Below are 25,532 nucleotides of genomic sequence, written 5' to 3' on the forward strand. Positions count from 1 at the left end.
TCTAGCGGCACCCGGCAGGGACGTAGCCATTACACCTGTCATTGGCAAACTTCGGTTGCATTGTCAGGGGTATTTGTGGCATGAGGACTTTTACATAATGCCTTTGGAAGGTTGATGTTCTCTTGGGAATTCCCTGGTACCACAAGAACAACGCCGTGGTCGACTATCAGGCGAGGAAAGCAACATTGACCACAGAGAAGGACAAAACCATTGTACTCGATGTAAAACTTAAGGGCGAGTCTGTCCCTATTGTATCGGCTTCGGCCATTTCAAAATTAATAAAATCCGGTCTGTTTGTTTACTCGATCTTGATGAAAGAGTTGAGTGATGAGGATAGGACAAATATGTCTGAACTTGATAAAGAATGCCAAGATTTTCTCCACTCTCATGCCGATTGCTTCTTAGAGGGCCTGCCAGGCGAGTTACCACCCGCTCGTCCTGAAGATCATACCATTGATCTGATACCTGGAAGCACACCACCGAACCGGCCACTTTACCGTGTGAGCCGAGCCCAGAACGAAGAGATTATGAACCAAGTGAAAGACCTCTTGGAAAAGGGTCTTGTCCAGCCTAGTACTTTACCGTACTGCTCTCCAGTGTTGTTGGTTTTGAAGAAAGATGGATCTTGGAGAATGTGCATCGATTATAGAGCTCTCAACAAAATCACCATCAAGAACAGATTTCCGATTCCTAGAATCGATGATATACTTGACCGACTTCAGGGATCCTCGTGCTTTAGCAAGATCAACTTGAAAAGTGGATATCATCAGATCCGAATCGCGTCGGAAGATGTCTACAAGACAGCCTTTCGGACGACTTTTGGGTTATTTGAGTTTTTGGTGATGCCTTTTGGCCTAACCAATGCTCCTGCGACATTTAACCGGATGATGGACAGGATTTTTCAATAGTACAGACTATTTGTTGGCACTTTCTTTGACAACATCATTGTTTTCTCCAAGGATGAGGCAGAACATAGAGAACATCTGTTTCAAGTCTTTCAGGCATTACGAGATCACAAGTTGGTGATTAATGCGCAGAAAAGTGAATTTTTCCTACCAGAGATGCACTTTTTGGGACACATTGTGTCAGCAAGCAGGAGTGCAGATGGATCCGGCCAAGATAGAGACTATCCGTGATTGGCCCAATTTGAGGAATGTCCATGAAGTTAGAAGCTTCTTGGGATTGTGTTCGTACTACGGGCGGTTCATTAGAAAGTTTGCAGAGGTTGCTTCCCCTTTGCATATCTTGACACAGAAAGAAGTCCCTTTCTCGTGGGGACCCACAGAGGTGACTGTCTTTCACACATTGAAAGAAAAATTGACTACAGGACCAGTTTTGACTTTGCCGGACTTGCAGAAGTCATTTGAAGTATATTGTGATGCTTGTGGTCATAGTCTGGGTGTGGTCTTAATGCAAGAAGGCCATGTCATTGCTTACGAGAGCCGATTGTTCTCAAGGCCGGAATTGACAGCACAGATTTATGAGAAAGAGCTTTTGGCGATTATCCATGCTCTTACTCAGTGGCGGCATTACCTACTCGGAGCGGATTTTACTATCTTTACAGACGATCGGAGTTTACGCTACTAGTCACAGAAGCAGCTATCAGAAAAGCAGATACGGTGGGCGAACATCTTGTCATAGTTTCACTTCCAGATTGTCCATGTGCACGGACAGAAGAATTTGGTGGGAGATTCTTTGTCTCGGAAGCCGGTAATTCTGGCTATTTCCACGGTAATTCTCATAGGAGCTTCGAGGATATGGTCGACCAGTATGCCACAGATACGGATTTTGCAGACGATGGATACGGGATGGGGAGACAGTAGCGGGATATTCCATCGGGATGGCTACTTGATGAGGAAAACCATGTTGTGCGTTACACAACCGTTGAGGGAAAAGGTTATGACTAAATGCCATTGTCCGCCTATTACCGGTCACCGCGGCATTGCTACCACCTTGAAAGGGGTAGAGAGATAGTTCTTTTGGCCGAGACTCAAGAAGGATGTGGACGAGTTTGTGCGCAGTTGCTTGGTATGCCAGAAGGTCAAGTTTGACAGGCATAAAGCACAGGAAATGTTACAGCCTTTGCCCGTACCCACCCGCCCCTGGGAAAGTACTGCAATGGATTTCATTTTTGATCTCTCGAGAACACAGAGTGGTCACGATGGTATCTGGACTGTTATTGACAGATTTAGCAAGCAGGCTCATTTCATTCCAGTGAAGAAAACAGTCAAGCCGGATCACTTAGCGAGATTGTTTATGGCCCAGATTTTCATATTACATGGCATGCCTGAGACGATTGTCTCCGACAAGGACCCAGATTCACGAGTTTGTTTTGGAAGGCAATTTGGGAGAACATTGGCACGAGGTTGCAGTGCTCCTCATCTTTCCACCCGTAGACTAACGGGCAATCCGAGATTGCCAATTCAGTGGTTTTAGATTTATTGAAGTCTTATATCTCAGATCAAAAGACTCAATGGGAAAAGTATCTACCTTTGGTGGAATTTGCCTACAACAACACGATACACTTTTCGATGGGGAAGGCGCCATTTGAGATTATTGAAGGTGTTGCAAAGGTTTCACCCTTCCTAAGCACGAAAGATAAGATTTTTGAAGCTGATGAGTACACGCGCGACTTGGACACGGCTTTTGCCAAGGTCCACGAGGCTTTGCAGAAATCTCAAGAAAGACAGAAAAAGACAGCAGATCGCCATCCTCGCGATTTCAAATTGAAGGAGGATGATTGGGTGCTCTTACGTTTTGAGAAGGCACGCCTGAGACGCCTGAGAAAGAAGAAGGGAAAGGAGAGGCTTTTTCCAAAGCTTAATATACAATACAACGGACCTTTCCAGATCTCCGAAAAGATCAATGATGTCGCCTTCCGACTGAAACCGCCAATGCATTTCATGTGAGTCTCTTGAAACCTTTTAAAGGTAATGTGCCCAAGGATGGGGAGCCTGATGAGCAACCCGAAGTGGAAGAAAACGAGGAGATCCTTGTTCCTGAACAGATTTTGGCACATAAGGACAGAAAGAATAAGGGTAAAGTGAGAAGGCGGTTTTTGGTTAAATTCAAGAACTATCTTGCATTGGATGCGAAGCGGATGGAGGAGGAGGACCTAGCAGATACTCCTCAGATTGTGAACCTTTACCTTGAAGCTTTTGGTTTAGCATAGTCTACTCCAAATGGAACCCCGAATTCAGCTTGGCCGGAGATCTGTTGCAGTGGGTTGCACAAGAGGGGAGTTACTCCGCTCCTTTGTCAACAGATGCCTTGATTTTGAATACTAGAGTCACTGATGTCTCTTTGAGCTTCAGGGATACTGAGAGCTGACGATATTCTGTTGTATGACTTTATGAAATGGAATTCCCGAATATGAAACTGATTTGTTCTTGACTTGATTTTTAGTGCTGGAACTGATAGACAAAATGACTGCAGCATTTTGGTCTGAATGATCTCGATAAACATGGTTGCAATAGGGATTAGTCAATCGGGCATCTATGAGGTCCTGAGTGGATCTAGATACGATTGCTGATTGCATTGCCGATAAATCATGGTCTAAGATCTGAATGAATGTTGAATGTGATTTTGTCATGTGATGTCTTGTGATGTCCTGTTGATTGGTACATGTGCTAGATGTGTGTTCCTGGTGCGTCGGTACTAACAGTCAGTGTCTGCTAAGACAGTTTATGGCTTCTGTCTGTTTTGGAGGCGTAACCGAGGACGATTACAATGCTTTTAAGAGGGGGGTATGTCACAAACTAGTGACGTGGCTGGCTGCCCCATGTGTATGCACACACCCCGGGGAAATGGAAATGATTTGAAAAGCTGACGGGGCTGGCTGTACGACAGGTCCAGAATTTGCGGAAAACTTGCCACGTGACAGCTTTACGGACGCCTGCAAAAAGCGGCGCTAATTGCGGCAGTTTTTGAATGCTTTTGGACATCTTTTGGATCTTGCTTTATTCCACGCAAGTTGAGAAAGAGAGAACTCCTTTGCTTTATTTTATGCGAGAGAGAGAGAGAGAGAGAGAGAGAGAGAGAGAGAGAGAGAGAGAGAGAGAGAGAGAGACTTGATGCTTTATTTTTAGAAGGATTTTGATTTTCAGCTTTTAGGGGCTCTGCTTTTAGCATCCCTTTGTAATCTTTAAATATGCGGGCAAGGCCTCATAACTCAGGGCATCTGGATGCAGAGTCTGGATGTGAGTGCGTGCCTGCACTCTTGTACTTTGAACACAGATTAATACAAAAAGAAATACCGAAAGGGGCGCCAGTCTTTGAGGCCAATATCTCTGGGCACGGAACTCCGCCGGGCCAGTGTCGAATCAATTGTGAACTATGAACTGTTTTGAAGTGATCTTTTGTGGTGTCGCGGTAGATTCTCGACTTGGAGTGTCCAAGTCTGTTACACAAGAAGCCAAGAAGGTTTTTCCTTTTCTCAAGTGCGATTGTGTGTGCGTGCGTGTGCGCGTGTGCAAAGCTCTTAGGATTAGGCTTTTTCTGTTTTGATTGCCTACAAAAGACATGAACTTCCTTTGCTTTTGGTAAGACAGCGTTCCTAGAAACATGTATTAGCAAAGGAGACATGATCCACTTAAAACCATGATTAAGTTTGGGCAATGGCGTGTCACTTGCATGTGTGCATGGAATGCATGTCAGCTCCAAGAGCTTGGAAAATTTGCTCTCTTAAGTTCTTTGTTGCAATATGCCAAATGCATACAAAGAGATTAGAAGAAACAAAGCCTTCATACTTGTATTCAAACACATAACGCTAAAATTTGTATTATTTGTTATGCCTCCTGTTCCACACCATTCTCATTCCGAACTCCTTGCCGTTCCTTCGTTCCGCAGACAAGGAAGCCCATCGTCGTTCCCATTCCGCGTAATTCTGGGTCCACATATGGCCAAAGCAAACTAACATGGAAAGCTTTTTGGATCCTCCAATTAGGCAATAGCTCTAATCAGAAAGTAGCATCAATTACTTGATCAATTATCTTAAACGGCCCATAGTAACGGTTGGAAAGTTTTACCACCTTCCCCTTATGAGTCGCTTGTTTCTTTAGTCTTGCCTTCTCAAACTTGAGTAGGACCAATTGACCGACTCTCAAATCCACATTCCTTTTGTGCGTCCACAACTTTCTTATGTTTTTCCTAGAGCGTAATATTGCTCTCTTGACTTGCCGACAGGCAATGTCCCTATCTTAGACAAACTCATCTACTCCAAATAGCTTATCCTTAGTTAAAAGGATTGGTTGAAGCAAAGGCTTACCATTAAGAATCTCAACAGGAGATTTCCCCATAGACAAATGTACAATATTGTTATACGCATACTCCACAAGAGGCAAATACTTTTCTGAGCCAGACACATAGAATTTCAACATATCCAACACTATGAAATTGGCAATCTCACTCTGCCCATCTGTTTGGGAATGATATGCAAAAGGAAAATTCAACTTCGTACCAAGGTTGTTAAACAATGCATGCTAAAACTTTCTTGTCATGCGAGAAACTCGATCACTCATAATAGATTTGGGCATTCCATGATGCTTGAAAATCTGTGCTAGAAAAACCCTAGCCATATGATCTGCTTTGATCATATGGCTAGAAAACCCTAGGCATATGATCTGCTTTGATTTTTTCCCTTACTAAAATAAAATGAGCTTGCTTACTAAATCTGTCCACAATGGTCTAGATTGCATCATTTCCAGTCTCAATCTTAGAAAGATCCATGATAAAATCCATGGCAATACTCTCCCATGGTTGATCAAGCACGAGCAAAGGTTGGAGTAACCCAGGCATCTTATGCCGATCATACTCTACTTTTTGGCTTAGTTTGGGTGGTAGAGGTAACCATACCGAACTGAATAGGGATATTCATTCTCTCCGTTCTCTAGCTTTCTCCAAATGGAGAAGTCTGGGTCATCTTGATATAGGGCAAGAAGTGATTCCAGTTCTTGGTGATATACAAAAGTTATTGCATTCACCCTCGGCCGTTTAGACAGTGCGTCTATAGCCACATTCTTACTTCCAACCGTATGAAGGATATGGAAATGAACGATGGACAAGAAATTTGCCTCTCTTCTCAGATAATTTCCGTTGTGTAAAACAATGCCGCACACTCTGATGATCGGTTTCGATCACAAAAAGATAATGCTTCCAAGTTGATAAGGCGTGAACCGCAACCATAATCATAAGCTTCTTGGTTACGCACAGCACCAACGCAATCACCTGAAGCATCGCAGTGACCCTCAAATGGTTTCCTTAAGTTGGCACTATCAGATAGGACCATGACTCAATAGGTACTTCAGTCTGTCAAAGGCAGCTTGTTGTCTCGTTCCCCGTTTAAAAGAGATCTTCTTTCTAGTAAGGTCATGGAGTGGTCTACATGAGCAAAGCCTCAAATGAATCGTGGATAATATGAACACAATCCCAGAAAGCTACATATATCATGTACAGTACTAGGAGTGGGCCAATCTTGTACAACCTGGATCTTTGTTGGATCCATACTCACTTAATTGTGAGAGACTATAACTCCCTTTTCTTTACATTTATATGCAACTCATACTTATGCAGTTCCTAAAACACTATATCCAAGTGCTTCCGATGCTTCTCTTCTGACTTAGAGAAGATTAGTATGTCATCGAAGAATAATCCCATAATGTCAGGTGCAACGGAATTGAAATGGTGAAGATCTAGACTTTATATTTCCACAAATCTTTACTTCTTTCCTTGCATTATTGATTGCTTCTTAGCATGAATGATGGTTCCTTTTATTTCCTTGGAGAGAGGGAATGAGAGAGAGGTAGAGATGTGTAGAGAGAGAGAGAGAGAGAGAGAGGAGAATACCAACCCTCTCAAGGGGCCCCCACACTGTTGCTGATGTGGTATTTGCTTTTGATTGCGTAAATGAAATGTATACACATGCAATACCTCAAGTGTAGACTCTATTGACTCGAATGGGGAATGTCGCCTCGGTAACTCTTCAAGATGAAGCACCTCCGGGGCTGATTTGATGCACCTTTGGATCCATCTCGATGAGAGGTTATTGATGGCCACCAAGGGGTAGATCTGGGGCTGATTTGCGCTCCAAATGTGAGAGAAAACAAGGGCTGAAAGTTGGCTGCAAAAACGCAGTCGATCCGCCACGCAAAGCAAGTCTGAAAATCCAGATGATGATGGAGCCGATGATGGGCAGCCATGGGAGCACTGATGCAACGAGGGAATGGCCAAGAAGAGGCTCAATGGGCTGCAACAGGGAAGCTAGCAGCGACAAATCCAGCTCGAAACTGAAAACCCACAGCTCATCTGCGAGCTGATGCAAAAACGTTGGCCAATCTGTAGCACTAGCTCCACTTATGAGAAGACGCTAAGACTTCTGCTTCCTTTATAGGACTTTTGTTGCTAGGTCAGGAAATTTAGGCTAGGTCGGTAACTCACTGCTCGGTGAACCATTTGGCGAACCGACTAGACCGACACTTTCCTCTAACCTAGACCTACATGGTCGTCATGCCAAATGTCCACTGTAGTGTAATAACATCTTTGAAAACGCTTGTACAAACCATTTATGCAAGAGGGTTCCAAAACTGAAAAACCTAATCTAATGGACTCGTTTGGACACGCACGTCCTCCGAACAACCTCACAAAATTGCCAATACTAATCCTTCTAGGATTCTAGACACTCCTATCTAGAGATAGGTACAAAATTGGCTATCGAAGTCGATGACGCATGTCCACGTGGCACACAGAGCCATGTGCACCTGACACGCAAAGGCTCGGTATGGATTGAAAATATGATCCATTGTTCCCTTGAATGTGGCGGAAGCATTGGTTAAGCCGAAAGGAATGACCAAAAATCCATAAGGTCCAAAAGTGGTGCAACTAAAGATGCTTGCACCTGTAACTTATTGAGACTAGTATGGCCAGCTGTCACAAACTAATGATGTGGCATGTCCACGCAGGATTTGACGTGGCAAAACAATAGGGACAGTGACGTGGGTGATTGTAAGGAATCTCGTAATTCACGCTGACTGGCTGACGTGGCAGCTGTACGGACTCCCGCAATTCACGCTGACTTGTTGACGTGGCAGAATGTGCGAAACTCGGCATTTTAAGCTCGTTGTTGATGTGGCCTGGCTGTATAGATTTCCGCAAATTACACTAGTGCTTTTGGCTGGCAAATTTTGGAAACATTTGCTTTTGGGATTAAGTTGCTTTTGGGGCTTTGCTTTTACCATCCCTTGTAATGTTTATAAGTGACCAAGGGGCTCACTTCTCAAAGCATCTGGACGCAGAGTCTAAGAGCGAGCACTCGTGGGCAGTTGTATTTTGCTCAAAGATTAATACAAAAGAGATACCGAAAGGGGCGCCAGTCTTTGGGGCCAATATCTCTTGACACGGAACTACGCCGAGCCGAGTCGACACTCTCTCTGTCTCTTAAAATTTGTGAAGTGTTTTGAAGTGAATCTCTGTTGTGTCGCGACAGAATCTTGACTTAAGGTGCCCAAGGTTGTCACACCAACGACCTTCAGCCGCCTCTCTCTCTTATGCCATTTCCCTCTTGAATACAGGTCTTGAGTTCAACTCTCCTCGTCTGATAGATCTTTGAGGTCTCTTGGGATAGTTTCCTACGGCGTTAAAACAATCTTCTTCTTGGGTGTGTGTGTGTGTAGGTGTGTGTGTGTGTGTATTCTAATAAAAAGAGAAAAATAGTATAACCTTTCTATCACCCAAGTGTGGTAGATTGGTTATGCCATTTCCCTCTTGAACAACAGGTCTTGAGTTCAACTCTCCTCGTCGGATAGATCTTTAAGGTCTCTTGGGATAGTTTCCTACGGCGTTAAAACAATCTTATCCTCTCTCTCTCTCTCTCTCTCTCTCTCTCTCTCTCTCTCTCTCTCTCTCTCTCTCTCTCTCTCTCTCAGGTGCTCAGTCGTCGGAGTTGCAGGAAACACAGCCGCTTCAAGGAGCTTTCGCCACGTGTCCGGGGGGGGGGGGGCAAATCCCTCCCCCTTTTATAATAGTATAGATAGTCATAAATCCGAGAAATCGGAAAGCGATTCTTGATTGTGATCTTGTTTAGAGATCCGTAGTCTATGCACATTCAAAACGTGCCATCTTTCTTCTTCACCAATAGAACTGGAGAGTAGTAGGGCGAAGTACTTAGCCATACTAGACCTCTCTCTAGAAGCTCCTTGACTTGGGTAAGAATTCCGTAAACTGCATTGACTGCCACGTGGCACTGTTGTACGGATTTCCACGATTTGCACTATTGATTTTTGGCACATTTTGGCAGTTTAGCGCTGGGTCGGATGCTTTTGAAGTCGAGTCCCTTTGAACTAAAGCTTTTGGGGCTCTGCTTTTGGGCATCCCTTGTACTGTTTTTAAGTGCCCTAGGGGCCAGTCTTCTGGAAGGGGCCAATCTTTGAGGCAAATACATACGAGAATAGGGTTCCATTCTTCCATGTCAACTCCCTCTCTCTCTCTCTCTCTCTCTCTCTCTCTCTCTCTCTCTCTCTCTCTCTCTCTCTCTCTCTCTCTCTCTCTCTCTCTCTCTCTCTCTCACACACACACACACACACACACACACAGAGGAGATTGAGACGGGTAGATTCAGAGGATACCACCGGAGTATAGGATATGCCAACTATGCGATAGAGAGCCAGAGACAGAGCTACACTACATATGCCACTGCACTGTGTATTATGAGATACGAGGGCGCTTCCATTGCTTATTCAGGGAGGGTTTTGGACCCCTAGATACAGTCATGAGGTATCAGGATCAGAGATGCCTTGGCTTATATCTACTTGAGCTACATCGACATAGAGATAGTCTGTTGAGGAGACATGGAGTACGACAGTCAAAGAGACAGATCACAGATTTCTTTGGATCGAGGGAGCCAGCAGACCAACCACCAGCACAGAGTTGTACCCACATTCATACCAGAGGCACCCTCATTGACAGGGCGACTGAGCTCGGGAGATTGAGACGACCACAACTGAGACACAGGAGCACACTCCATCGACAGAGACTCCAGTAGAGGATCAGAGGCATTCTAGCACGACACCCAGAGTGTCATTGAGGGCCTATTCTACATCACATTTCACACTTCATTTTTCATTTTTCACATTTTACATTCAGTACTTTTTGTACTTGTACTTCAGACATTTCATTAGATTCACCACTTTGTATCTAATGGTCTCATAGGTCATTTTGGCCTTTTGAAGACGTTAATATATCATTTCATTTCATTTCTCTCTCTCTCTCTCTCTCTCTCTCTCTCTCTCTCTCTCTCTCTCTCTCTCTCTCTCTATATATATATATATATATATATATATATATATATATATATATATATATATATTCACGTTCAATTATTTGCAAGTTTTGTTTGTATGTTGCTATTGATTTCTCCTTTGGAGTGGCCAAGCCTGTAAGATTAATATTGATACATCAATCCAAATTTGGAATGTATCAATCACAAATACTTATTAAAAGAAGAAAACTAAAAAAATACATCCAAGTGTTGTTTATTCAGGAAGGAGCTTCACATCCAATGTAACAGTCCATCTTCGTTGTGCCAATTTATGACTTTCTTTCAAGAGTCTAAGACAGAAGAATTCTTTATAACCATGACATGCCCAAGAGCACATCGAGATGACACCATAATATAGAAGTCAATTGTGTTGGAATAAACTTGAACCTTAACATGAAGTGATCCAAGCAAGGGCGATACCAAAGCCAGGTTACACGTCGCTAACTAGGCTTGAATAGAATAGGAGAGCTAAGCATAGCCAAATCCAAAATGTCCGGCAAAATGTTATGAAAGAAAGTTTTATGAGGCTCGGAGATCAAAGAAGCCCCCAAGATATGTATGGACAAGGTACCACTAATAATTTCATACACAACCAAGCTAGCGTATGGTTTTGTACATATATTAGGTTGGAAATTTGAAAAAAAAAATAGGTTGTAATAAGGGACAAGGGCAAAAAGTATGTCCAGTTTGGAGACAATGGGAGCATTAATTGTTCTTTCTCAAGAATCTCCATTGCATAGGAGTAAAGTTGAAGTTCTAAAAGATTTGCCTAGTTCGGTTAGGTACAAGTAGTGTATTTGTAAAGGGTTTGAGAACAAGAGACGAATGAGTAGTGGGTGTATGTAGAAGAGGCGTAGTCTTGGAAAGAGACTTGCCATTCGTGAAAGTAAGTTTGTCTTCCATCCTTTTCTATGATCTATCCAATTGCGACATGATCCATAACTTCTTACATTGTGGAAACTTTGATTGTAAAAAATACTCCTAAAAATTTGTAATATAGAGAAGGAAGTCCACAACCGTATTTCTCACGCATCCTCGAGTATACACTCCTTGAAGATAGAAGTAGGAAGGTAAGCATCCCAAAACTTTCGGTTGTAGTCATCATGTGTTTCATTGGGGTACGTCATCAATTGATTCCAAGTTTGACAGAATTTTAACTCAGAAGCTTCAAGGAGGTATTTTTGGGCAAAAGCAATCTTGAATTGTTGCCATGTTTCAGTAGCATTGGGTTTGGCAATAAGAGCACTCCACCATTGCAGAGCATTGTCTTTATAAACTCCCAAGCTTGGATTATTCTGTATAGGACCTGTTGTTGAAGACAACATCAAATCATCGAAGAAATTACTAGGCTTTTAATTGATCCTTAACCACTAAAAACATGTCAAATTTGACCGTAGATCCGCCATCCTCAAATGGTTTAGGCATCACAATAGGAGAAAAACAGGGAAAAAACCCGAATACATGGGATAAGATCCTGCCATGGGATGTAAAAAAGGTCGAGGCAGTGGTGGGGTGGTGGTTATAAAGAAGGAACCATCAATATAGGAGGAATCTACAAAGTAGAATTTTCATTGGCCATCCACGAAACAGAGCTCAAAGATTCTCATGACGTCCCTTCAAATTTAAGTTGCAAAGCAAAGATACAAACCCTTGGATTACCATGCAAATTGTGTTTGAGCTTGATCTTAAGGAAAATCCAGCATGGGCATAAATGAAGTTGAGGTAAGTAATGCCTTTTATGCAATCCAGTTGATTTTTTACATGCACACCACAAAATAAATAAGTGTACCTGCAAGGTCTGTTTGGGTACGAGTTATCCTTAACCAGTCCACCTGAGTAAACCCTCTTTCCAATGGAATCTTAGCTCGTGCCTTTGGTTTGGGAGATGATGTTTGACTCTCATCAGAAAATTTAGGGACTTTTGGGATTGAACCATTTGAATTATCTACAACGAGCCCTGAAGTTGAACTGTCAAGTGCAGATGATGTAGAGGGCTGACGGCTTATTTCTTCATCACTAGTCAATGACCTTGTAGGAGAAATACTGAGAGTCTCCATTACTTCGACCGCAATAGATGGAAATGCTGCAACTTCGTTTGCATCCGATACAGGGTCTACATTGGCCTCAGCAGCTACATGGAACAGCACTTGTGGCTTTGGCATGGGCTTAGGAGATTCAAGCTCATCATCGGTGACGGCAAGAGGGTTATCCTGCACACAAAAAAAATACTCGCCATAATCAGCAAACAATTGAATATAGACACCTTTTTGTAAAGGATAAAAAGAAGTTTTACAAGATAGGATGTTGATGCATTTTCAAGGACCCTGCTAGTGATAAAGTGATTATCTTATCCACCTCTACAAAGATGATGAATTGCTTTAGTGAGCTTTCAGCCTTGCTCATTGAACCTGTTTTCTTACAACAACTACCAGGTGCAAGGGCCTAGCTAGTGGAAAGAAGGCTTGCAGAAGGTAGATGCATAAACAACTAATGCCAAAACTAAAATAATGACAACAAAGAGAACATCGACAACAACATGGAAATGGGAAAACCTTGGATATGCCATTTTTCGTGATAAGATAGCAACAAGCCGGGGATTCTGCCTTCTTTTTTCACAAAAAAGGGCCATCTCTAGCATTCCCACTGCAAGGGCATTGAGCAGACACAAAATTGTGCCACTCTGACCCATTGACACACGAAGGCAGAAGTCTGGTTACCTCAAGTTGAACCCATTCAATGACGAAGGCCACATACACTCCAACAGAAAAATGAGTGCAAAGCAGGTAAACAAGAAGAAGACTTAGCTAATTAAGCGATCTTGCCTTGTGAAAGGAGAAATCGAGAGGCTGATCCATCGCCCACTTCTGAAGGCCCGTAGCTTCTTCAGCTTGAGCTTGCAGCAAAGTAACGCGTAGTGGATTTTGGGTCCGATGACTTGTCGCGCCTTCCTCGAGGTTTTTGCGGAGAAGAGCTTCTTCAAGTTTGAAGCGGCCCTTAAAGCTCTCTGCTGCAGATTCAAAATGATATCTCCCACTAAGCTCTAGAAAGAACAAAAAACTATGGGGGAGGACTAAGTCACTAAGCTAACAGCTAAATCAATTCCAATTTGGTCCCCTTTCATTACATGAATAGACAAATTCAATTTGCACCATGTAATATTTCTGCCTGACAAACTTATTTTGGAAATTTCGGGAGATCCTTAGCTACTCTCTTTTTATACTTTTCACTCAAAATTATGAGAGTTTTATTCGAACAAAGGTAGATGAGTGCTAGGCACTATGCCCTCTGAGCTATCCCTTCGGGTTGAGTCCATACACTATTGGCAATGTCCCTTTTTTATTTTTAAAAACAAAACAAAAAGCTGCCCTAGCTTGCCCCCTCCTATCGCCCCTCAGCTACCCTCTCCCCAAGGTGATGCCCACGCTCTCCATCCAAGAAGTGTGAGAGAAGGAAAGAGCCCACTTGACGTGCGTGCTGCAATTGTTGTTGGCCGGGGTTCTATGAAAGGGCATGTGATGCATCAACAAGAAGGAATCCGATCAACATTCCTATAAATAAGGAAATTTCCAAAATCTAGGGGCACATATTTGTCTTCATTTTGCACCTATTCAATAATGAGTATCTTTGTTTGACATATCATTTTCCCCATGGTTGCTTCTTTTTACGAAGAGAAGTGTTGCAATTACAACTGTTGGCCAAAACTTGGAAACTTGGGAGACCACCCTTCTTTTGATGGCAGACAGCTAAAGTTGAACTATTGCATGATTGTAGACACATCTAAGATTGTCAAGGATGCACCCACTTTCATATAAATTTTTTTATATGCTTTCACCTTTCCCAACATCCATACTGATTGATCAAACACAATTTACCTTGTTTTTTGGCCTGCTTAGCTTGTTATTGTTATGAGTGCATATTCATCGAAACTTTTTTTGTTTGTAAATGCCCTCTAATGAAGATTTTTATATCTTATGGATATCCCCTTATGTGGCATCTAACTATGAAGCACACCATTGAGATGATGAAAGGTGTGCCCAATGAGATGATGAAAGGTGTGCCTTCTAATGAAGATTTTTATATCTTATGGATACCCCCTTATGTGGCATCTACCTATCAAGCACACCTTTCACCATCTCATTGAGATTCATGAAAAGAAAGCTTTGAAAATTCCTCACAAACTTCAAATGTTGTTAGATTTTGAGAAACTTTGACAAGTCAAAGGATGTAAAGAGCATATACTAGAGCACATGCCACTAAAATTGTGGTGACAATCTTTTAAATGGAAATTTGTTGCATATTATTAAAGAAAGTGCAGTTTTAGATCATTCATATAAATGACATGAAAAGCTTGGGTGGCCTTATATTCATGATGAGAGAGAAAATGGTTTCAGTAACACAAAATATAATCAAAGGCAAAGCCTAAACCCTACAGAGCAGGTTCAATCATGAATAAAATCCCTTGCATGCCCTCTGGTGTTTGGAAGAGGAAAAAGAGCATCGATTGCTTAGATTGCATGTAAGAATATTAGGAGTAAAGACGCGGGCTAGTTTATAGCCATGTATTTTACACTATACTTGAATAATTTGAAGGCCTTGTGTATAAAATGTCAATACTTTTTCTATATTGGGGGTGCTCTCTCTCTCTCTCTCCCGCATTTGGATAGTTTCCTACGACGTTAAAACTCTCTTCTTCTCCTCCTCTCTCTCTCCGCATTTGGATAGTGAGAGAAAGACTTTATATAAGTGCCCTTTGAAGGATATGAAAATTGATTGCATTCAAATTGTTGTCTTGCTCTTGCTCTTGGGGAAGTATACCATGTGAGAGGTGATTTATTTTGTAAAATAAATAAATTTAACAAGATTACTTTCTAAATTAAATGTTGTATGGATAATTTTTTAGAGGTGAAGCCTCTAGAGCTCTTAATTGTCATTCTTGTGAGGACCACTTACAAAGAATGCTTTAATTTTGGTACTATTTCTTTATTGATTGCACCTACCAATCGATTGATTCTATTGTTAAGACATCTACCTCTCCAACCAATAAGAAAGAATCACCCACTATTGCGCTTTGTGTATCTAGCACTTTTGTATTCAAATGAATCAATCAAGATATTAAATTTCCTTCATGCACGTCTCCTTCTATTGTTGACCATTACCTTTGACAATAAAGTAGGGGGTCAACATTTCACCAATCACATGAAACCAATAGACATAACATGCACCTTCCATCGTATCGCTTTGTCAAAGGACGTATTAACAAGGCATAAGGGAGATTTACAAATTCCCCACTTCAAAGGGTGAAGGGTGTACTCTTATACAAATAGATTGGCAATCACAATCTAAAGAGATTGTGTCACCTATAAAAACAAGCCATGAGTAAAACATGAAGGTTTTAGGGAAGTTATTACTTTGATGGCCTAGTAAGATATTTAAAACAACAACAAAAAATTAGAATCCGTCCACATTTCACAAAACAAAAGGCTCTATGAGTGCAACATTGCAAGAAACAAAGGCAGATTATTGTCTAGTTGTTGGGCAAAAGCTTACTCCCTAATCCTTGATGGTTTAGCATTGGGCTATGAAGGGTGAAGCCTTATCTTAACCATGGTGTTAGGGTTAGGGTTAGGGTTAGAGATATGGAGGTTAGGATTAGGTTATGCCAAGAGCAAAAGCATAGAGAGAGAGTATAGACACATTGATAATGTTCAAAGTGCAAATGTTTCATTAGAAACAACCTCTAAAGTAGAATTGGTGCTTTACAATCATTGGCTAGAGAAGTTGCACCCTTTTGCTATTGGACCATGTCATCATTTATCTTTCCTACATGGCTAAAGGGGTTTCCCACATGGTACCACACGTTTGGCTTACCCTAACAATCGTCCCCTTAAGCCAAACTTGGGGTTCATACAAAGACTTTATGGTATTCATGTCATGGTATACTCCTAGGCTCTACTGATACATCTAGGTGTAGTACTTGATACATCATGGTGGTTCTCAGAATGGATTCAGCACCCATGGTTCAGAAGAGTACATTGACCCCGTGGGAACACAAGCTAGAGAAAAATAAACTTCAAATATGTGCAGTTTACAGATCGTGTTGGCAAGTAACGAGGCAAGATAATTACGAGCTGGTGAGCATGCAGGTAGCTAGCAGGTCAAGGTTTGCTAGGGGCTTTGAGGTGTGAACGATTCATGATACTGGTTGAGGCCGAGAAGTGCAGGTAATGGCAATGCAGTGATTCAACGGATGGCGCGAGCACTTGATGGCAACTAGAGGTGTTGACAGATGTTGCAAGAATTTGACGATTGAAGGTAGCTAGTGAGTGTGGGCCACTTTTGGTTAAGCATGGGCCACTTGTGGTTGAGCCGAGGGTGAAGCAAAGCCAATGAGAAGGTGCCAACGAGCATCTATAGCCGATTGTCGTGTGGGGCTGAGCTACCGACGATGAAGATGATGACGAGGCTTTGCACAGTTGTTGCAGGCGAGAGTAGCTAATGATGATGAGGGTCGGTTGATGAAGAGCATAGAGTTGAGGTGCTACAAAGATGAGAAAAATGAGTTGCAAATTTGTGGGTTGTGTGTTGCAACCATTTGCAGATGAGCAGGTTGCGGAGTTGCGACAAGAATGGGCTTGACAATTTGAGAAGTTGCAGGCACCGCAAGATGGCACCAGGTAGCACATTGTTGGTGTTGACAGCTTGAAAGAAGTGGATAGGCTGAGCCAGGTAGGTGGGCATGATGTGGCACGAGGCTTTGGAAGGTTGCAAGACGCCAAGATGAGTAGAGTAAAAGTGGGAAACTTTATAGCTCAAGTTGACTTTCTTTGTAAATGTGGTTCCCACACCTAATTCACACGCATTTAAGTGACCACACACACACACAAAAATTGCTCACACACACACACACACACACACACACCCCAAAAAGGAATGGAGGTATCCTTCACACACACTTTCAACAAGCAGAACTCACATAAATCTTGATTAAAATTGATGAATTTTAATCAAGACATTAATCCCTTGTCACTAATTCAAATTATATCTTGATCAATGCCTTGTGAAGCTTATGAAGAGACTTTTGCACACACACATGAGTTGCAAGATGCAGTGTGGCCTATGACGAGAGTTATGATCCGACAAAGTAGGATAAAAAAGAATGCATATAAAAGCAATCTAAGCAAAAAATTACATACACATACACAATTATTGGGTGCCACCAATCAAAACATCATTGATCAAGAAGGGTAGTGGCTCATAGGTATTGCCAAGAGCGTGTCCAAACTTAATTAGTGATCGTAGTGATTAGGGAGTGTATGATTAGGAATGTTAATGCAAGTAGGGATTTATTGATAGATAGGCCTAGGTATGGAACCATTGGCTCTGATAGCACTTGTTGGGTTCGTAGCAGAAGCTTACTCCCTAATCACCGATGGTTTAGCATTGGGCTATGGAGGGTGAAGCCTTAGCTTAACCATGGTGTTAGGGTTAGGGTTAGAGATATGGAGGTTAGGATTGGGTTATGCCAAGAGCAAGAGCATATATAGAGAGAGTATCTATACTATTATAAAAGGGGGATTCCCCCCCACCCCCTCTGACACATGGCGAAAGCAGGTTGCTCCGATTGTGTGCCCTGCGCCTCTCAATTGCACAGTGCGTCACACACACACACACACACACACACACACACACACACACACATAGAGGCAGCCGCTGCAGTCCGTCGGCCAGACTAGTAGACACAGTGATAATGCCCAAAGTGCAAATGCTTCATGAGAAAATAGCCACTGAAGTAGACTTGGTGCTTTACAATCATTGTCTAGAGAAGTTGCACGCTCTTGCTATTGGACCATGTCATCTTTTTATCTTTCCTGTGTGGCTAAAGAGGTTTCCCACATGGTGCCACAAGCTGGTCTTACCCTAATACCAGTTAAGCAACCAATCATCATATTCATAATCATTGACAAAGGTTAAGGCAAGGAGAGGCCAAAGAAATGGTGCACAATGATGATGCAAATCGTGAGGGAGAAAGAGAGAATAAGAAGGATACTAGGGAGATAGATAGCAGATTTCAAATTGATAGAGAGACAGATGGATGGATGGATTTGGGGGCCGGGGGGGGGGGACAATGAGAGGAAAAATAAGAAGAAGGGAAGATAGAGTAGGAGAGCCATGCGAAGTACAACAAGCATGAGTGTAAGGGAGTGTGACTACGATTCCTAGTAAAAAATGATGCTTACAAAAAGAAAATGCACACAAAAGCACTTTTCACCAAGAGAGGGATCATAGTGTTGAGCAAGAAAAGGAACTTGGCAAGGGATAGAGTTCATGTTAAAGTTCATGAGAGGTGTAAGGATTTTGACTATTGTATGAGAGAGGCAAGACAAGAGGAGTATGATGATGATGATGAAAAAAACGACAACGCAAGATGTTGAACCAAGGAGATGCAAGCATTTTGTTTTGACATAAGAGAAGGATTTTGACTATTGTATGATAGAAGCAAGACAAGAGGAGTATGATGATGATGATAAACAGAAGGACAAAGCAAGATGTTGAACCAAGGAAATGCAAGCATTTTGTTTTTACATAAGAGAGACAAGCAAGATAATGTCAGGATGTTAACGATGATAGACAAGAGGAGTATGATGATGATGATAAATAGAAGGACAAAGCAAGATGTTGAACCAAGGAAATGCAAGCATTTTGTTTTCACATAAGAGAGACAAGCAAGATAATGTTAGGATGTTAACGATGATAGAAATTTTAATAGAAGGATGTTTAAGTAAAGGAAAAACATCCTTGCAATAGTGAGAGAAAAGAATCATAAGGATACACATATTGATGCAAATATGTGTAAGGAGAATGAAGAACAAAGGACTAAAAAATGACAAAGGAAGCACATAGAGGAAGAAGCAAAAGCAAGAGCTAAGAAAATCACCCCACCCACACCTTAAAAAGATACTAAGAAGTAGCACCAAAGATTTTACAAGTGACAAGAACGTCAATGAAATAAAATAGAGTAAGAGATGAAGAAGAGAGGATCAATGGTAGTTAACCAACCTCGCTATGGAAAGGCATAGATGCTTTAAGAGGATAACTTAGAGGAAGAGGATGCCAATAGGAAGTTGGCATTTGTCCTATTGATAATGATTCATTAATACCATGATATATGCATAAGAAGACAACATTACATATGACATGTTGGAACTAGGGTTGCAGGGATGCACACAAAAATTGGAGAAGATGAAGAAGCTCAAGGCACACAATAGAGTGTGTATTGCTTGGTGCAAGAAAAAAAGATAAGTTAGCCATAGAGTGATGGACATATATACAATGCATGGGGAAAAAACATCCTAGTGAGGGAAAGAGTGCCTTGATGGTCCTAAGTGTGTTCACACACATCACTACCACATATACGGTAGCAAACCCCCACTAAGAGTGATGCGATGAGTGAGAGTTGGCACATAGTGTATAGGAAAGTGCCTTGCCCTAAGGACATGATCAATCCACAAAGGGAAGCAAGCCCAAAGCTTTGAGGAAAGCTTCTTCTCAAGAGGCAATGCCTTTGTGAACATATTTGCAAGGTTGTCATGTGTTGGCATATAAGCCAAGTTGATGCCTCATGCTTGGAGTCTGATAATGCACCTCAATCTGCTTTGTGCAAGTGTGTGCACTTTGTCATTGTAGATGATGTTGGCAATGTTTTGTCCAACACCCAAATCTGCCATACGGCGTCTAGTCCATATATACTAAACCATAGCTATGAAAATTGACATGAATTAGCTTCACAACTCGAAGTGGACACATTAGGCAACAAAGTGTCATGAATGTTGTGTGAGCTTGCATTGTTGCCTCTAGTACATGATAACAAAGGTTGAACAAAATCCTCCACAAATACAACCTCTCATCAAACCAAGATACATTTTGTTTGCAGATGGTATAACTTGTAACCTTTTCTTTTAGGATGGTAACCAAGGAAAATGCATTTGAAAGCCTTATCATCCAATTTTTTGTGTTGCGTTTGTGGCATCAAAGCATAAGCTAAACAACCAAAAATGTTATGTGATCAATAGATGGCTTCTTATCATGTCAAGCTTCATAAGGAGTCATAGATTGCAAAGCTTTGGTAGGAAACATGTTAAGTACATAAGTAGCACACATGACAGTTTCAAGCCAAAACGAATGTGGTAAATTTATTGACCATACTTCGTGCCATCTCCATAAGTGACCTGTTTTTTCTCTCATCAACTTCATTTTGTTGAGGTATAAGCACCACTATATATTGGTGTTTTATCCCATGGCTAGCCAAAAATACATTAGATTGATGAGACATATACTCCCACACTCGATCTAAAAGGAGGGTGCCCATAGTACATTTAGAGGCATTTTCATAACCAAAAATTGCTTGAAACACATGAACAGTTTGGACTTAGCTTTAAGCAGATACACCAATGCATGTCTAGACTAATCATCAATGAAAGTATGAAGTATAGGTAATGAATGGAGTTTGCATAGGCCCACAAACATCACCATTGACAAGTTGCAACCTACATGTAGCCCTTACTAAACCATCCTTTGGAAACTGTGAATGTTGTATTTTACCCAAAATACAGCCTTCACATACATGCTTAAAAGGTGCTTCAAGAGGCGGCAAAGAAGCAACCATGTCAGATTTTTGCAAATGCAGCAAATTGGAAAAATTCAGATGCCCCAAAACGTGCGCGTGAAAGTTTAACATCTGAAACAGCCTTTGAATCCACAATTACATTTGCAAACTTCTACCCACACTTGTCATACAGAGTGAGCTTATGGAACCCATGACTCAAAACACCAGATGCAACAATTTCATCACCAAAATTGAGATCATGAATTGTACATCTATCATACACAAATTTGACAACAAGGCCAAGTCTTGCAAGTGTAGACATAGACAAAAGATTCTTTTTGATCCCTGGTACATAAAGTGCATCAACAACTGTAAAAGAACTGCCAGTCGTAGTAGCTAGCACAATCTTCACTTCCCTGACTGGATAAGAGGCATTGTTGGCACAAGTGATTGTATTCCCATGAGGGAGAGCCTCAAGAGAGACAAACAAATCATGATGCAAAGTAATGTGCTTTCTAGCACCACTATCAAAGTACCAAACATATGACTTTGCAACAACTGACATGCATGCATCATCGACATAAAGGGTCATAAGTACACTCTACACTAAATGCCCACTCTGCATCTATATCAACATCACAATCTCCATTTATAGAAGATTATGTAATAGCTACATTGAAAGTAGATCCAACCTCTTTCTTTTTGGCTCCTTTTGCCTTCAACTTGCGACATTGCTTTATCGAGTGATTATTAGCCTTGCAATAATGGCAAGGCATCTTCTTCTTGCCCTTCTTGCCAAAAATTCTAGACAAGTTGCTGCCAACAAAAGCACTAGACCCAGGTGATATGTTACTAATATAAGTACCACAAGAAGTGGTTGAATTGCTAGTATCACCTCCTCTTGAGTAGCAACAAAAGCTTGTTCAATTGCACATTGTAGTTACCATATTATGTGGTGGTAATGTGAGTGAACACACTTAGAACAGTTGAGGCATTTTTTCCCCTCGCTATAAGGTTTTTTCCTCATGCATTATATATATACTCATCACTCTAGACCTCTCATTATACTTTGCAAATATAAGAGAATGTAGCAATGTCATTAAAAATTGTTTTCTCAGCGTTCAACAATTGACTTTTACAAGTTGATAAAGGCATCAAGATTAACATGCTCCTTCATAGTTGTAATTGTTGCAATAGTAACTAAGTTGCTATCATTAAATGATTTGCATGTTACCATATATGTGGTAGTGATGTGTGTGAACACATTTAGGACCATTGGGACACTTTTATGAGGTTCCCCCCCCCGTGCATTGTATTTACGTCCATCATTCTAGGGCCAACTTTTCTTTACATTTGCGCACTAATCAATACACTTTGTGTTGTGTGCCCTGAGCTTCTTCACCTTCTCCAATTTGTGTGTGCATCTTTGCAGCCTTTATTCCAATAGTTGGTATCATAGCAGGTTGCGTCCTTCGGGCATAGTTGCCACCTTCGCCAACATCCCTTGCTCACTTTCTCCAAATTGGGTGAGCTTTGGTGAGCGTTATCAAGTTCGGTAATACTTCAAGTGAGCTCATACAGGTGCGTGTGCTCAGAATTTTGATTCGGGCTCATTTCAACCTCCGTTTCCACTACAAGCAATAATGCACAAGCAATCTTGTCCTGCAATGCAATTTTTCTTTTTTGCAAAACACATCCCTCACAGTCCTCTTCGGGTTGTGATACATAGCAATTGTTAATCCTACCTCATTTTTCCTCTTTGGGAGCAATTTTCACAGTATGTACAATCACTTTCCATGGCTAACAACAACACACATGTTATCAAGATGTTTGCTACTTAGGACAAATTGGAGGAGGATACTACCCAATGTGGGCTTACATGATGTGGACTCACATTAGGTGCAGTCACTCACCATGGCTAACAACAACACAAATGTTTTTTATGAGGACAATTGGATGGGGATAACTACCCAAAGTGGGCTTACATCATGACACATGTTCTTGTGTCAAAGGGCATGTAAAATGTTATGCAACGCATTGATGTATGTTTGCCTTCTCTGGATACAAGCTCTATTGATGATGTTGCGGGTTCTAGCAGATCTATCTATGGATGAGCAATCTCGTTGGGATGTAAGAGATGCACACTATTACTCTTCACATTCGCTTAGCAAAATCAGCAAAATATGCTTGGCATGCCTTGCTTGGGCTTTATGCAAGCCATGATCATGCTAAAATTGCATTGTTTCTTAAAGAGCTGGAGTCAAAGAATATGCAAGAGGAAGATCACACGAACATTTTTCTTGCTCTACTATCATGGATATCAATGAGCATTTCATTTATACAGGTGAAGTTATTTCTGACAATTTTCTTGTGGAGATTGTTCTCGACGCTTTGCAAGACTCTCACCAAACTTTTGCTAGTACTTAGAGGCTCATGACCTAGGGAAACCCTCAACCTATCAATTTTGATAACATTATGCACATTGCTACTACAAGAGTCACTTTTAAGAAAGAACGAGGCTAAAGAACTTGCAATTGAACAACCTTTTGTTGTTGCTCAAAGACAAGTGGTAATAGCAATTCAACCACTTCTCGTGGTTATTTTGTGAGTAGCAGATATGCTTCTACTGGCAATAATCTTAAAAGTCTAGTGAAAAAGGCAAGAAGAAGATGCCTTGCCATTATTGCAAGGCTAATGATCACTAGATAAAGCTATGCCCTAAGTTGAAGGCAAAAGAAGCCAAGAAGAAAAATGTTGGATCTACTACTAGCGCATCTATCATAGAATCTTCTATAAATAGAGATTTTGATTTTGATGCAGATGCAATGTACTTATGACCCTTTTTGTCCATGATGCATCTATGTCAGTTGTTGTAGAGTCACATGTTTGGTGCTTTGATAACGGTGCTACAAAGCACATTACTTTTCATCATGATTTGTTTCTTTCAAGGCTGTCCCTCATGGGAAAACAATCACCTGTGCCAACAATGCCTCTTATCTAGTCAGGGGAGTTGGAAAGATTGTGCTAATTGCTATGAATGGCAATTTTTTCACACATATTGATACACCTTATGTACCACGTATCAAAAAGAATCTTTTCTATGTATCTACACTTGCAAGACTTGGTCATGTTGTGAAATTTGTGGATGACAGATGTACAATTCATGATCTCAATATTGGTGATGAAATTGTTGCATCTAGCATTTTGCGTCATGGGGTTGTATAAGCTCACTTTGTATGACAAGTGTGGATAGAAGTTTGAAAATGCAAATTTGGATTCAAAGGCTCTTTCATATAACAATGCACGTTTTGAGCATCTAAATTTTGCTAGTTTGCCACGTTTGCAAAAATCTGATATGGTTACTTATTTTCCACCTCTTGAAGAACCTTCTAAGCATGTTTGTAAAGGTTGTAATTTGGGTAAGATGCAATGTTCAAAGTTTCAAAAGGATGGTTCAGTAAGGGCTACATGCAAGTTACAACTTGTGCATAGTGATGTTTGTGGGCCTTGTGGGCAACAACTCTAGCAATAATAGTTCTGCTAGAACTTGCAATATCCTCAACAAAGCCTATATCCATAGAAGGTGATGTACATCAATGCCCTGCATAGCATTTCAAACACCCTTTGACACAAGAACATGCATCATCATATAAGACGACATTGGGTAGTTATCCCCATCCAATTTTTTCTTAGCAGCAGCAAGCATCTTGCAAACATATGTGTTGTTGTCAGCCATGGTGAGTGGCTACACCAGATGTGAAAAATACTCCTAAAGAGGAAAAACAAAGTAGGAATAACTCGTGCTATATAGCACAACACAAAAAGAAATGTACGGACCCGTTCTACAAAAAATTGCAGTGACAAAAAATCTACACAAAAGGACAAAATTGTTGTGCAATATTACATGTATTGGAAACAGAGGTCGAAATGAGCCCGAATCACAATTTTGAGCACACCCAATACTATGAGCTGATCTAAATTATTACACAACCTTTTGATGCTCATCAAAGATCACCCATTTAGAGAAAGTGAAGAGGGGGGGTCCTGACAATGCTAGCGGCTATGCCCGGGAGGACACAACCTGCTATGATACCAATTGTTGGAACTAGGGTTACATGGATGGAAAAAGTGATGGAAAAAGTGCCCCAACAGTCCTAAGTGTGTTCACACACATCACTACCACATATAAAATAACATGGAAATCATGTAAATGATAACAACTTAGCTGCTATTGCAACAACTACAACTAGGAAGGAGCGTGTTAATCTTGATGCCTCTATCAACTTGCAAAAATCAAGTTGTTGAATATTGTAAATAAATAAATTTAATGACATTGATACATTCTCTTAGATTTCCGAATTATAATGCGGGGTTTACCACCTTCATTAGCAAGATCACATTGGAATCTATTTATTCCTAGCGAATATAGTGCTTCATCCCCTAGGTAGATTATCCTAGTGAAAGAGGACTATGCAGCCTCTATAGGTAGACTCTCACACTAAGAGGATAGCACAAATGGCTCTATAGGAATTGATCACTCAAAGTAAGGACCTTTGACTGCGGCGACAAGGCACAATGGAACAAGTTTAAACACCGAAGAGTTGGAGACAAGTTTGGATT

General features: G+C 41.2%; 1 protein-coding gene across 4 annotated transcripts in view; it reads right to left on the reverse strand.

Moving 5' to 3' along the window:
- The window catches only part of RLF (reduced lateral root formation), a 28,530-nt gene extending 14,888 nt beyond the window's left edge, over positions 1-13,642 (reverse strand). The window contains exons 1-3 of one of the 4 annotated variants that reach the window (XM_086521516.1): positions 13,132-13,642; positions 12,099-12,519; positions 10,591-11,615 (exon numbers count right to left, since the gene is read on the reverse strand). In XM_086521516.1, the coding sequence (XP_086377642.1) occupies positions 11,335-11,615; positions 12,099-12,519; positions 13,132-13,164 (735 nt within the window). In that variant the 5' untranslated portion in view covers positions 13,165-13,642 and the 3' untranslated portion in view covers positions 10,591-11,334. Of the gene's footprint in view, positions 1-10,590; positions 11,616-12,098; positions 12,520-12,861; positions 13,052-13,131 lie in introns of those variants that run through there. The other 3 variants (XM_086521509.1, XM_086521512.1, XM_086521519.1) reach the window with 3 other exon arrangements.
- Between the last annotated feature and the right edge of the window lie 11,890 nt (positions 13,643-25,532).

The sequence above is a fragment of the Adiantum capillus-veneris genome, chromosome 1 (genome assembly GCF_014529385.1).
Source record: "Adiantum capillus-veneris isolate H3 chromosome 1, ASM1452938v2, whole genome shotgun sequence".
Lineage (NCBI taxonomy): Eukaryota > Viridiplantae > Streptophyta > Polypodiopsida > Polypodiales > Pteridaceae > Adiantum > Adiantum capillus-veneris.